Raw genomic sequence first — 14,172 nt, forward strand, 5'->3', positions numbered from 1 at the left:
ATCAGATTCTGAAAGCGTGCTGGAGCATCGCGATAATTCCTAAGCTCGATTGCAATCCGCTCGAAAAGGCCGAGCACCGCGATGAAATCGCCGATAGCAAAGCCGAAGGACATTTTTGGGGATCTTGCTGCTGAGGTTAGTTCATGATTTTGTTCAGCACCGTCAGAAAGGTGAGTTGGCGAAAGATGGATGTTATCAGCGTGTCAGCTCAGGCTGAGGCGGGGGCAGTGCAAGCGAGGAATGAGGCTCAGCCTGGAGCGACCATCTACCACCAGCAGCAACAAATTGATCCAAAGGTGAAATCGGTGGTGGCACGGTGATGGCGGGGCAAATTGACAGCTGCATGGCGACCTTCTATTGCTTTGCCAAGCGTTGAGAGCAGAGAGATCGGTCTGTACGCCTTGGCTACACAATAGTCTGGCTTTCCCCAAGGGTACAGTTCTGGGGGTCCTCCAGCTGTCGGGAATCCTGCCGAGCTCCAGCGACCACCGAAAAAGTCTCAAAATGTGCTCGCCGAGCTCTGGCCATGGCCTTTGCTAAACGATCGCCAGTAAGTCATCTATCCCCTGTGCCGAGGAGAGTATGGCTGCTCAAACCTCGTCATTCGTCAGCGGTGCTTGCGGCAGCGATTCCATCTCCTCGCTACAGGCTAAGTCCTCGATCATTTCGGTTCTCATGGACATGAGTAATAATATGAAACTCATCATACGAATCGTAAGGGGCTCTAACTCAGTTAGATTGCCTTTCTCGTGACCCATCCTCTCGTCAGTTTTGGCTGGATTGTTGATAGGCTGATGGACTTACACTATGGAGGTTTTCGGTGTTGTTTCTATACTATTTCTAAACTAATTGTCATTCTATCCTAGACGAAGAGCCGCAGGTCTAATTATACGTGGAAGCTATGTGACTTGTACACATAATACACTATTGTCAATTTGGCCATTTGTACTTTTCTTGAAATGCCTCGACGAATAAGTACACTGAGACCAAGAGTTTGATCTTTCAGAACCGGCAAAGTCACTGGCAATCAATAAAGTCCGGTTTATCACCCAACACAGCCCGGACAAGACTTAACTCTGGCGATCCGCTTTGCGTCTGCCTTGCGAGGAGAATCGCGTGGGATGAAATCATAGTCACTTTCATCGGAATAAGACATGCTTATGGGACTATATCAAAAGCCAGGTTCGAAGAGGTAAGTAAGAACGTAAAGTTCGCCATTCTAATACGTCATGAGATCATCTCACGATCCGCGATCTAAGGTCTAAGCAGCTAATCGAGCCAGCCACTCTTATATACAGCGGCAATATATACATCGAAGTTCGAACACCGCCTAAGACATCCCCGACGGCTTGGTTACACAACACTATAAAACAGAAATCCACTACTGCTTGCGGCACAACTTGCTGTTCTGCGAAGGCAAGTTGCCCATAATCATCTCCGACATTTCCCAGCTCTCAGACCCGACGCCGTTCTGCGCGTAAAAGACGTCGTTGGGGTCATACTTCTTCTTGAGCTCGAGGGCCTTTGAGTACTTTGTACCCCAAAAGGCCTGGGTGAAGTCGGGCTCGATGTAGTCCGACTCGGACATGTACGCGCCCGCGCCGGGAGAGACGTCGCGCCAGCGCTGCATCCAGTCGAACGTGAGCTTGTCGCTGGCCGTCTTGATGACGGTCTCGTTGGCGGTCGGGTCCCAGAGGGCGGCGGTGATGCAGTGCATGACGGCCTCGCGCCACGCCGGGTTGACGGCGTTGTCGGGATACCCCGTCTTGGGCGCCGCCATCATGTTGAAGGCCACGATGTAGCCGCCCTCCTCGGAGACGGACTTGATGGCCTCAAAGGTGGCGTTGAGCTTGGTCTCGTCTTCCCAGTTGGCTCTGGGGAAGAGACGGCTGGCTTGGCGGATGGCGTTGGATCCCCAGGGCTCCAGCGGGAACGAGTTTTGCCAGGCCGAGTAGAAGTTGTCATACTCGGTGTAAACGGGCTCGACGACGAGGCCCATCGCGGCCCACTTGTCAAAGAGGGGAGCCGCGAGAGCAGCGAGCTCGGTCTTTGTCATGTTGGGTGCCCACCACGGGCCCATGTCGAAGGCGAAGGAGGTGCCGAGGTTCTGGATGCGGAAGTATCCGTAGTTGGCGTTGTCGACAGCATACTCGACGAAGCCGTCAAAGTAGAAGCGCAGCGCGGTCCAGAACTGGTCGGTGGTCAGGTTGTCACCGCTGGAGAAGGCAAAGGTCATGGTAGTAATGTTCATCTTGGGCTGTGCCTTGACGACAGCAGAGGTGACGACGCCGTACGTGGAGCCTCCACCACCGCGGATGGCCCAGAATAGGTCAGAGTTCTGGGACTCACTGGCTGTGACGAAGCGACCATCGGCAGTGACGACTTCGAAGGAGAGAACATTGTCCGCCGCCATGCCGTACAGACCGGACATGGGGCTGTGTCCGCCGCCTTGGACGTAACCGCCCATGACACCCACAGTCTGGCCCTCGCCGCCGACGGCGGTGACACCATACTTGTTGGCAGCCTCGTAGATCTCGTACGCCTGGACGCCGGCACCGAGCTTGAAAGCAGGACCACTGTATGAGTCCTGCTGGTAGCTCTCGTAAAAGTCGATGTTCTTAAACTTGTGTGTCCAGATGGACAGGGCACCGTAGCCGGTAGACTTCGCGCCAAAATCATGGCCAGTGTTCTTGACGACAAGGCGGAGGTTGAGATTGCGGGCAAAGTTGACAGCCAGCTGGACGTGGGCAACAGTGGTGGCCTCGACAACGTAGGAAGGCAGGCCGCCGACCTTGCAGTTGGTCTCGCCTACATTGATGGTAGGGGGCATGCAGTTGAGGCCCTCAAAGAGAACGGCATTGATGGCCGTGGGGTCCTCGGTGTGGTAGTATGATCCGTTGACCCAGTTGGCGGTCAAGAAGTCGCACTTTGCCTGATCATAGTTGCCGAAATCATCGTAGCAGACAGAGGCCTCGGGGATCGTCTTGGTTAGAGCACCGCCCAGAAGGAGGTTGAAGATGTCCCAGACGAGGCCGATCGGGTACAGGAGGTCTCCGGGGTAGGTTTTGCATCGGCCAAAGAGCGATCTCTTCTCGACCGAAGATCCGTCCTCGAAGCCAAACAGGGAGATGTTGGACAGCTGGAGCGCTGTGAGGTTGGCAAGGACGGCATCGGTGAGTTGAAGCTTTTCCCCGTCAGAAAGGCCGGCAGAGGTGCTGGCGATGGAAACGTCAGCAACCTCAGCGGCCGGAGCAACGGTCGAGGAGTCGGCGGCTAGGACATATAAGTCATTTACTTCAGTCTTTGAAAGTTCGAATAGACGGCAGGATACTCACCAACTTCTTGGCCGTCGACGACGATAGTCTGGGCCGCAGCCAAGTGGCCGACAGACAGCAAAGCCGCCGTCAAGAGGGAACGCATCGAAGACATGGTTACCACGTGAGGTCAGACGCGAGTGCTGCCAATGGACGGATGGGAAGCAGGAAGAGACAATTAACAGAGATGGGACGAAGTGCTTCAAATATAAGACCTCGCAGATCTAATTCGCGGTTCTGCCAACGACAACAGCGGGGTGAACGCGTGGAGACAGAGATGAGTAAATGGAACGTTGGACCGTTGGACAATGGGAACAGACGGCAGACAGGCCGAAGCGGTGGGATACCCGTTTGCAAAGGACGAGAACCAACATGTGCTATGCCACCTAGAAGGGAATCGAACGATGGACGACGAGTTATAATAGCGGGCAGGAGTGGGCTCGATGGCAATAGTGTTGCTGTACGTCTGGGAGGCATTACCTTATTGCGTATTGACGTAGGTCAAAGCATCCACGGTCCACGGCCGAGAGGCAATGTTTGCAAGGGCTATTCTACACTATCTGTACGGATAGAACCAATGACTTTCCCAGGAGGCCACAAGAGAGGGGGCGTGAAGGGGGCAGAGGGACAAGAACGAGCGAGGATGAGCCCAATATTGACGGCCGAGACTTCTCTCCGAAGCAACTGATAGCGGCGGATGCGTCGCAAGCATCCTTCGCCCGGGGTTCCAGAATTGGTCAAATGTGCTCGTTGATAGCAAGCATTGAAGTGAATCCTACCAGAGACGAGACCCCGTCCGAGGGAGATGAACAATGCTGACCTCCTCGTGGGAGATGATGGGTTAGGGGCAATCCTGGAGGCGAGGTTGCCATGCTCGGAGCCGTTACCAAAGAGTCTCTTGGACTTTGGGAGTTAGCACAACACAAAAAGTCACTCACATACCCATAGAGTACTCCGTAGTCACAGGAGAGAGAGAGAAGAGGACCTGACCGGTCCAACAGACCTGCAGCTTCATCTCCACTTGGAGTCGGCACCGGCAAGGGTCCGGTGCGGACTGCGCGTCCGTTGAGTGGCTGGACGTTGCACATCGGAGCCTGGATCTTGGCAACCTTGGCCGAGATGGTGGCCCCCCGCAACTCTTTCACCCTCAGGGATCATGGCCCCGGCCCTTGCATGTACAGTTGCCAACTCGGCCCTTGGTCTTGCAAGTTGCTGCGAGCCGGCGCAAGGTGGCCGGCCGGTCGGTAGGTTCGCCGACCTACGGCATGTCAGTGCGCATCAACGGTCAGCGGAGCGAGAGTCTAGCTTGGGAAATCCGCTCGGAATGAGTACTCGTCACATGGGATTGTTCTGGCGGGCACCATGTCGGTTCATGTCTTGTTGTGTTGACCTTTCAAGACTCTGGAATTGGATGAACCGTCTGAGCTGAGTGTAAAGTTTTAGGTAAGGCAACGTCTATTGAGCGAGTCAAGTTGTTACATTCCAACAAAACCTCTGCAACACTCCCGAGCTTCTCGTCTTTTTCATTGCTTCTTTTCCTTCTTCGTACTCCACGAAAGGTTCCACTTGGTCCGTTTTGCCATTCATCTTTAGGTCCACACGGCCGCACAACAACACAACCAACAACCAACAGTCCAACGCTAGCTCAGGCGTGCATGTATTTCGTATGGGAGATTTGCATACGCAAGATTCTTCATCGCAAGGATTATAGGCCCCCCCTCAGCTGTCCGCGGTATCCCAGCCAGTTGCCAGATTCGGCTGGTAAGAAGACAGCAAGGTTGAAGCCGGTCTTACACAAAGTCCCCGAAATCCTTTTCTCGCACAAGTCTCCTTGTTTGGTTGGCTCTGAGAAAAGAACAGAGAGGTCACCTTGTGATCAAGGCACAGTCACTCCTGGCGCAAAGATGAGCGCAAGGACTGTGGACGGTATTTCACTAGCGATTCAGTCATGTACCAAGGGGTTGAGCCGTGAGGATGGCGGAGACACGCTCGATGGAAAAGAGGGATTCTCCATGTTATGACCACGATCCGGCTGTTTCGTTTTGCTCCCGACGTGTTTAGGTTCATAAAGAACCCATCATCCCTTTTTCTTTCTTATTCTCTTGAGACGAAAGCTTAAGCCTGTCACGACGACACTGGTGAGTTGTGTGTGTCAGTGTGATATGTTGTTGGCCGCCCACATTACGAAGATGAAGACTCGTAACGATAAAAGGGAGTGCTTACTGAGCGAGCATTCATCCGAAATTGTCGAGAAAAGAGGAAGGGCTTGGGAGAACAATCCTGCGGCATGGTGCAGTAGCATCAACTCAAGGCCGAAACTCCTTCTTTCTTTTTCGTTCTCACTCACTCACTCAGACGTCTGCCTGCCGGTTGGTCGGCATGCATGACATGGAGGGAGACTGGCCCGGGTGATGGCAACCCCTGTCCCGCGCAGAATACATTGAGGGCGAATTAATATATGCTCGGCGGGGGGCAGCGGGCTTGCAAATCCTGTCGGACCATCAGGTGCCGCGCCCTGTCTTCCCGCGAGGTGATCATTCAAAGCAATGACCACCTTTGGATCTCTGCAACAATACGGGTTTTCCGATATCTTATCGAGTTTCGGCGCCTTGTTCTGGGGTATTAGTTGGGGAGGGCAGTGCCGTACATGGACGTTTTGGCGATGATGGACGTCTATGACAAGTCGATGTCAGATACCAAAACCATTGAGAATCTTCAACACGCAGCACGCCACCGAATTCGCGGCAAAGCAAGCAGAATGTAGGTGTGACAGCACGGCAGTCGTAAAGTTCCCGACGGAACTGCGCCTTTTTTTCTTCTTCTTCACGTCAACGTGGGAAAGCCGAGACACATGGGACTTCCCGTGGGTAATCTGCTGTGCCGCCGGTGGCAATGCATGGATTTCTTCAATAGACCTCGTTAGTTCTTCAGAGAACTTGCTTCAGTCTTCGTCAGCTGTCAACTCCATGCCGTCGGCCTCGCGACAATTAGAGGCCGCATGCATAGAACTGGAGAGAGAGGGAGTCTAGACATATTCGCCAATCTCGGCTTCCGAGTTCCTGCTCTTTCACAAGTATACACATCACTCTCTCACGTCTTGTCGCCTCCCTTCCCTGACCAAGTATTGAAGAGCGAGACGGGGCCCCTATTCCTACTGCCTATCTGTACCTACATGCATCCCTACGGAGTACATGTACTTCGTATGCAGACACTGCATAGGCAGTGAACGCGGCTCGATGCCCAACTCAGCAATTCGCTCAACGGCGGCCGCAGCTGCGCTAGCGAAAAGTCCCAGGTTCGCAAGCTCAGCGTATCTGTAGTGTAGTGTGTAGTGTGTAATTCCAGGTTGGTTTCACCTGGTCCGAACTTGCTGCGGAACCCCGGTGTACCTGCATCCCGGGATTCGGCCTGGAAACATGGGTTCGTCGGCCACAGTCCTAAGCCACTAACAACAATTATACGAAGTCACCAACGCTCATCAAGTACGCATACACAACTGTGACAACCATCTAAACCCCAGTCTGGGCCCACGAGTGACTGTACGTCAACCTCTAGCCATCGTTCGATAACCCAGAGTCTCCAAGAAAATGCTACTCCGATGAAGCTCCATTGCTCCACGCCTGCCAGATGGCCACCCGCGATCGCTGCAGGCAACCCACCCTCGCAGTCTTCGCTCACACCCCCAGTCCCATGGTCTGCTCCTACAGGCCGGCCTTTGAACAGCGAGGCTCGCCTTTAATCTACACAGTAGCCTATCCGTACAGTCTAGTCCTTCTCGCCATGGAGCGATAGGAGGGGGCAAATGCGAGCGGCTTCGGGTCCTTTTCCTCGTTGGGCAGCATAACGGGGGGACACATCCGCCCCTCTCTTCCCACTCCAGGCTGGATTCGCTGGTCTATCCGTACAGTCCGGCACCCCTCTCCCCATCTTTGGCAAGTAAGCTTGTTGACGGGAACTCACAGACATGAGACCATTTTGCAACGTCCAGAAGCTGTCAAGGAAGACAATGGAAGGAGTGTAAAGGACGGGAAGGTTGCGTTCTTGGCACGCCACTGACGCTCGGTAGTCTCAACGGTTGCTAGTCATGGCGCTGTCTCTCATTGAGGAGAAGCAAGTCTACAGTTTGGGCTCCCAAGCAGCGACAAATTCCCATATAGATCGACGGCGGGATGCTGTGGAACTGGGAAGAAAGTCCCAAACATCTGGGTTCTTCCTCGACCCCCCTTCAATATCTGCTTGGGGGCTGTACCGACATCGTCCAGAATTTGACTGCCCAACACAAGGGTATCGATCGAACTCTTGGCCAGCGAAGATGATATCCTTGCCAGATGTAAAGCAGCAGGAGCAGGTGCCAAGGGGGTGTGGGAGAAAAAACAGAATCCTGGTGTAGGGATTTGCCAGCACCTCCGTCCTTCTCCCCCAAGAGCTGCTCCAGTTTCTCTTCCCACGGCCGCACCCACATGACTGGTAACAGGATCTGTTTTGGAAAGCCAGGGCCGCCACATTTCGTGTAAAGCTGTTCAGACTCTAGAGGGCAAAGGCCACCGAGAGGTCCTCCTCGATTGGCCCTGCCTGCCTGCCGCTATTCCGTTTCTTCTCCTGTATCCTGGTCCTGTCTTGCTGCAAGTCTAGGAAGAGGCAGACATGCTGACCTTTTTCATTACATCTTTGTGGCCAAGTTCTGTTGTCTCTTTTTTGACCTGTGTGGCAACCCCTACCTGAGTTGTACGTCTTTCACTTCAAGACGTGCAAGAAGAGTTTGAAGAAAAAGGCGTTTCCTTTCCAAGCAAGCTGCATTCTTACCCCAGGAGGGCAATGGCATATAGAATCTACCTCTATCCCCATCCTGTCTTTCTGAACCGTTCCCCACGCCCTCGCATCAGATATCTGACCCCCGTTTGTTGGTCAAGGCTCTCTTGAGCTTGGAATTAAAACTGGTATACACCTTTGCAGAACTCTCAATCTGACGAAGATCGAGGAATTCCAACATGTCTCAGGCCGTAGCGGCGCTGGTCCACGCGGCTCAGCTAAGGGACACGAGTAGCACCTCGGCGGCGCTGCCACCCATCACCGACGACTATCCGTACCCTTATTCCTCTCTGCAACATACCGGTTTCTTTGTGCTATTCTTCTTTCCGACGATTGCTCTCCTCGTGGTAGGCCTACGGGTGTATAGCAGAGTCTCTACCAAACAATTTGGCTGGGGTCAGTTGAATCCAAGACCTCGATCTGCGTTGACATTCTCTCCCAATGAACTGTAACTAATCTTTGCCGATGCAGATGATGGCTTGATTTGCTTTGCCATGGTAAGTCTGACAGCTCGAATAACTCACCTCTCTAAGTAGTCACTAACATTGGACCCTCCAGGCAGATTCCATTGCCGAGACGGCAGCATCATACATGGGAATGCGGTTAGGATTCATCGGCATCCACGTCAGCGACATACCCCTCGAAGCCGACAGCCGCCTTGGGAGCCTCTGGAACTACATCATTCAGCTGCTGTACAACCCGATCCTGGCCATCGTCAAGACGTCGGTGCTCATGTTCCTGCTGCGGCTCAGCGGCCAGAAGCGGTCGGTCCGGTACGCCATCCACGCACTCAACATCTTCAACATTGCGCTCGGCATCGCCATCTTCACGACAATCATCTTCCAGTGTCAGCCCATCAGCTACTTTTGGGAAAAGGCGGGCCGGAACCCGCCGACGGAGGGCAAGTGTATCGACATGGCGGCCTTCTACGTCAGCACCGCCTCTCTCACAATCTTTACCGACGTGCTGGCCCTGGCCTTGCCCTTTTGGATCTTTCTCGGGCTCAAGATGCCTCTCCGCGTCAAGATGGCGCTCCTTGCAGTATTTGGCCTCGGCGCTGTGTAAGTCACAAAGTCATGACATATACAACTTTCGGGCATAAACCTCCCCTTTGCTAATACACCTTTTATCTCGTAGTGTCACCGCCGTCAGCGTCCTCCGCCTCGCATGGCTAATCGAGATATCCTACCACATCAACCAGCAAGACCCGACCTACGACATCCGCTTCACCTACTCCGCCGTCGAAACGAACCTAGCCATCATCACAGCCTCTGCTCCCGCGCTGCGCGGGCTCTTCCTCCGCTGGTTCCCCAAGTTCTTCGCCTCCCTCAAGAGCTCTTCCAACGGCCGTTACGGGGGCGGCTACGTGCGCAGCGGCGATCCTACCAAGAAGTCCCGCAACACTGTGGCGACGGCGACGGCCACGACGGGAACCAGAGGCCGCTCAAATACCGCGCGCAACACCGCCGACGCGTTTCAGCTCAAGAGCATGAAGGGCCGGTCCGAGATCCGGGGCCACTCACCCACGACGAGCGAGGAGGAGATTATGACGTACGACGGGATCATGCGCACGACGGAAGTGAATATCGTGTACGACGAACGAAGGGATTCGACGCCGCGCGGGGGTGGCGGGAGAAGAGATGCTGCGCCCAGGGATAGGGATAGGGATGCGAGTGTGGGTAAACGAGATTACGACGCAAAGCTATATTCGACGACCAGCTCGGGAAGTTTTTGAAGAAGTGAGGGCGGGAACCTCCTCTGCCTTTCTGATGCAAGTTGCTTTTTTACTTATTGATGACCATGTATACAAGAATACCAAATCACATAGCGAAATCGTCCTATTGCCACCTCACTTTGAGGTGGGATGCGGTGGGCGTGAACGAACAATTAGATAGACCAAAGATGAACCCTCCACTGTGATTGCATGTATTAAGATGCTGTGTTATAGCATGAAGCTGACCCAGGAAACAGAAATAGAGAGTTCGCGCACACACCCCCGCCTGGAAACTTTTGTCACTCAACTTGACACCTGTTCAATGGAACCTCGTCGCTTTGACACTGCATGAAAGGCCCATAGTAGAGCTGTTCTATTGCCCCCCGCATGATCTGGGCTGACGAGTCTTCGCGGCTCTGCAACCTCGAGCGCCCCCGGTTTTCGACTACACATCAACCTACATGAATCGCAGAAAGTAGTATTCCGAGCAGAATGCCTTGGAACGCAGCAACAATGACAGAGAGGCTTTGCGGCTGTAACAATTCACCCACCGGAAGGGATGAGAGAGTTGAGCATGGTAGCAACCGCCACCTATATCCGACGATGACGGTCTTCCCTGTCGCGCCATTTTCAGAGAGAGTCTAGCTGCTTCGTTCCTTCCCTCTTCTCTTTTTGAATGAACAGTCACAACGCCCTTGTCACCTACTCCGCGGATGGAACGACGATGCCATCCGGAGCGGAGAATCTGGGCCGGGTATGAAAGACCACTCTTTCCAACTTTCAAGTTTCGAGGAATGTTCCTAGCGATATTGCGCATGCCGGAGCGAGTCGAGGCATTGCGCCATCTTTCACTCTCACTTCTATGTTTTTTTTTTTTTTTTTTTTTTTAAGGGCCTCAAGCTGCAGTCTTACGAGTTTTCTCATCGTCTACTCATCAATTGGTGGAATTGGTACTTTGCCAATTGAGTTTTGCCCGTCCAAGGCACTATTGCTTCTCCTGCTGAACTCTGCATATGCCGGCGCTGTATCTGTACCAAGTTCTGAATTGCTCGTATCAAGTTCTGATAGACGAATCTAAGGCAGGGTTGTTGACTGGCGCCTCCAACGTTTTTTCGTATAAGAAGCTGCCAAAATCTTCCTCTGCATGAGGTAGGGCAGAAGATAGGCTCCCCGCTACGCAAGCCATACTCGAAGAGAGGATGGGGTCGGATGATCGCATGCGGTCTTGGCGAGGGTCTCCCTGTGCATGCTTTCGAGCTAGAAGGGCGCATGTCCAGCAGGAATTGGCACGGATAATGTAGAGCGCAAAGCTTCAGGTTCACCGCTGAAGAGAACATGATCGGCCCAGGCCCCGTGTCTCGATCAGTGCTAGCCGCTCGTATCTCTCCGAAATGAATTTCCCCAGAGGATTCGTGGTGCGGTATGGAGGTACTCAAGTACTGACGTTTTGGAACTAGACCACGTTGTCAGGTATTTGTGATGAAGGATAACGTTGGACCTGACGCGAGATATCGCGAGCTGTGGAAAACGGGCCTAGGACTATTACAGTGTCGGTGAAATATGGTCGAAAAAATTGCCATGACTCGACGTCAAGGATCGAGGGTTCACGACATTGTTCAGCCGTGGTCCGTACCACTAGTTAAGGGTCGAGAGGGAGCCCTTGGAGTCTAGGAAGATGCGACGACAATACCGCCTGGAAGGGCGATGCGTTCGTTCCCTCTTGCCTGCCGCCGAGTCTCTCGGCACGAGGCGTCGCGCAGCCGCATACCTGTCAGTCGATCATTCAAATTGGGGACGATTCCAGAAGTTGAGGCGAGTCCTCTTTTGGAACGTCAATGCTCACGGACTGGGCCCCCCCATCGATCCGATTTCTGCAAGTTGTTCGGAATCATCCGTTCCGCTGCATTGCGGGTTTGGTGGACATGTTCATCTGAAGTTGAAAAGAAAGTTGGATGAAAGTCGTGAAGAAGTCAGGAGCAAGCCTAAGGTGGAATACCTCACCTTCGGTATGCATTAGATGAGGATGATGTAATTATGCGAGTTGGCCCAATTGAGTGTCCCGCAACGGTCGGGTCGCGAACCCCACCGCGGGGTAGTCGACGGTACCAGAGCTTTCCATGTAATTGAATGATATTTTGTTCAACACGTTCACTATACGGCTACATAGGAGCGGAAATCAGCCAGAAACAAAGGAGGCTCTCTATTTGATTTTGGACATCAATCTCCTACACTAAAACTCACTTACAATTCCCCAACATGGCGGGTAAAGATGTGGTTGTGACCGGAGCCACTGGTCTCCTCGGAAGACAGGTAGCGCGGGCGTTTGACATGAAGAGTTGGAACGTCAAGGGTACGGGATACTCTCGCGCCGATGGCGTTTCCGTCTTCAAGGTCGACCTCGGCAAGACCTCTGATGTCGAAAAGTTTCTGGATGAATCCAAGTAAGGCCACCTTCATCATGCTCATAGCCTAGACCATACCTTACTGACTATCATGGTAGGCCACAGGTAGTCGTGCACTGTATGTTTTCAATGCTCTCTTCATAAGACAAAATGGTTCAGCACATACTTACACAACGATTATAAACAGGCGCCGCTCAGAGGTTCCCAGACAAGGTAGACAGCGACCCGGACGCCGCCCGCGCCCTCAACGTCGAGGCCACGCGGTCCCTCGCCAAGCTCTGCGCCGCCCGCTCGACCCTGCTCATCTATATCTCGACCGACTACGTCTTCTCGGGAAAGCAGGGAGACGCACCCTACGAGGCCGACGCGGAGACGGGGCCGACGAACCTCTACGGCCAGACCAAGCTGGATGGCGAGCGCGCCGTACTGGAGGAGTACGATGCTGCTGGCCGCGCGGGGCTGGGTCTTGTCCTCCGTGTGCCTGTACTGTACGGCAAGGCGGACACGCCGGCCGAGAGCGCGACTAACGTGCTCATGGACACGCTGTGGAAGACGCAGGACGGGGGCGCCAAGGTGAAGATGGATCACTGGGCGATTCGGTACCCGACCAACACGGAAGATATTGGGCGCGTGTGTCACGGTAAGTGCATGCTTCATTGTGAGGATAAAGGCCCCTATGACGGCTGACTTGACTACAGATATCGCCGACAAGTACCTCGGGGCCGAGGACCGTAGCTCGTTCCCCAAGATCCTGCAGTTTTCTAGCGAGGATAAGATGACAAAGTACGAAATTTGCCAAAAGTTTGCGGATATTATGGATCTCTCCATGGACGGCATCATTGCCAACACGGAGGGCAACGACCCGAACGCGAGCGTGCAACGGCCGTACGACTGTCATCTTAGCACGCGGGCTCTCAAGGACCTGGGCATTGATGTGTCGACAAGTGACTTTGTCGGATGGTGGAGACGCGAGGTTCATGCTTTCCGACACTGAATGTGGCTTCATCGTGTCTCACTGGGATAAGTGTGTATATCTGGACAACCTCGGTGCGCAGACTTGAACCCGACTGGACTTGTATCGAAGGGAACGCTGTGATGTCGCGTGGAAGGCGGTGGCTTCACGGGACAAGGGCGTCTTTGGTCGCAGATAGGATGTGCCCCTCTCTCATCGGGTTTTCACAGGATGCTTAAATGGTGTTGAATCGCAACGAGTCGATACAATAGCAGAGACATCAATAAGTGGCATATCTGGGTTTAGGCTATTTGAATTGTCTCATGCGGCTATACCCAGCAGTAGTCACAGAATGCGAAAGAGAAAAGTAACAAGGAGGAAGAATTAAGAAGAAAATAAAATGATCAACTGTAAAACCAGGATTTGGAAGCTTCGGTTCAAGTAAAACCGCATTTGAAATTGCGGGTGTCTTTGTTCCTACCATCCGAAGATCCCACGCATCTTGGTTCCTTTTGATTGTTGAGATTGGAGGCAAATCTAACTTATAGCTCGGCATCATGCGTATATTGAGTGGTTCCGGACATGAAGAGAATGAAAAGAGGCAGGGGCACGATGAAGCGTGTGTACTTGAATCGGGCGGGTAAGATGTCTCAAAGGGCGACGGAATTCTGTCGGTTCATCGCGGACGCTTCCAGGACATCATGCGCAATATGACAAGCAACGTGAAGCAATCTCATAAATCACGAAATTCGCATCTCACTGAAATTACAATCCTGATTACGCGGACTCACCGCTGACGGAGGATTCTGCCCAGGCCGAGGTCGCGACCATCATGTAGGAGAAAGTGTAAACACTGACACGTCAAGAGGGCGTCGGGGTCTGGTTAGGAATGCAGTGCTTGCTCGTTCCTGAACCACAATCCATATTCAGTTGGGGGTGCAAATTGGATGAAGCTCGACTGGCATTCGGCAAAGGACGTGC

The 14,172-nt window shown here is 53.3% G+C and overlaps 3 protein-coding genes across 3 annotated transcripts; 2 read left to right on the forward strand and 1 right to left on the reverse strand.

The window, feature by feature from the left end:
- Positions 1–1,381: 1,381 nt before the first annotated feature.
- On the reverse strand, positions 1,382–3,429 carry HER10_EVM0011915 (FAD binding domain-containing protein; the record flags this gene model as incomplete). Its single annotated transcript, XM_035481327.1, has 2 exons — positions 1,382–3,273; positions 3,336–3,429. 2 exons carry the CDS (start codon positions 3,427–3,429, stop codon positions 1,382–1,384), a joined length of 1,986 nt encoding a protein of 661 aa, XP_035333433.1.
- A 4,873-nt stretch (positions 3,430–8,302) lies between these two features.
- On the forward strand, positions 8,303–9,858 carry HER10_EVM0011346 (CFEM domain-containing protein; the record flags this gene model as incomplete). The annotated part of the gene is made up of 4 exons (XM_035480779.1): positions 8,303–8,519; positions 8,595–8,620; positions 8,682–9,184; positions 9,261–9,858. 4 exons carry the CDS (start codon positions 8,303–8,305, stop codon positions 9,856–9,858), a joined length of 1,344 nt encoding a protein of 447 aa, XP_035333374.1.
- A 2,126-nt stretch (positions 9,859–11,984) lies between these two features.
- On the forward strand, positions 11,985–13,570 carry HER10_EVM0010110 (RmlD substrate binding domain-containing protein). The gene is made up of 4 exons (XM_035479580.1): positions 11,985–12,278; positions 12,338–12,357; positions 12,427–12,879; positions 12,938–13,570. Exons 1-4 carry the CDS (start codon positions 12,094–12,096, stop codon positions 13,231–13,233), a joined length of 954 nt encoding a protein of 317 aa, XP_035333201.1. The 5' UTR covers positions 11,985–12,093; the 3' UTR covers positions 13,234–13,570.
- The last annotated feature ends 602 nt before the right edge of the window (positions 13,571–14,172 follow it).

The sequence above is a fragment of the Colletotrichum scovillei genome (assembly GCF_011075155.1).
Source record: "Colletotrichum scovillei strain TJNH1 chromosome Unknown Contig00006, whole genome shotgun sequence".
NCBI lineage: Eukaryota > Fungi > Ascomycota > Sordariomycetes > Glomerellales > Glomerellaceae > Colletotrichum > Colletotrichum scovillei.

Coding starts and splice junctions, on each gene's coding strand:
- HER10_EVM0010110 (XM_035479580.1), top strand. CDS start 12,094: ATGGCGGGTAAAGATGTGGTTGTGACCGGAGCCACTGGTCTCCTCGGA. Junction 12,279..12,337: donor AAGTTTCTGGATGAATCCAA/GTAAGGCCACCT, acceptor CTATCATGGTAG/GCCACAGGTAGTCGTGCACT. Junction 12,880..12,937: donor TATTGGGCGCGTGTGTCACG/GTAAGTGCATGC, acceptor ACTTGACTACAG/ATATCGCCGACAAGTACCTC.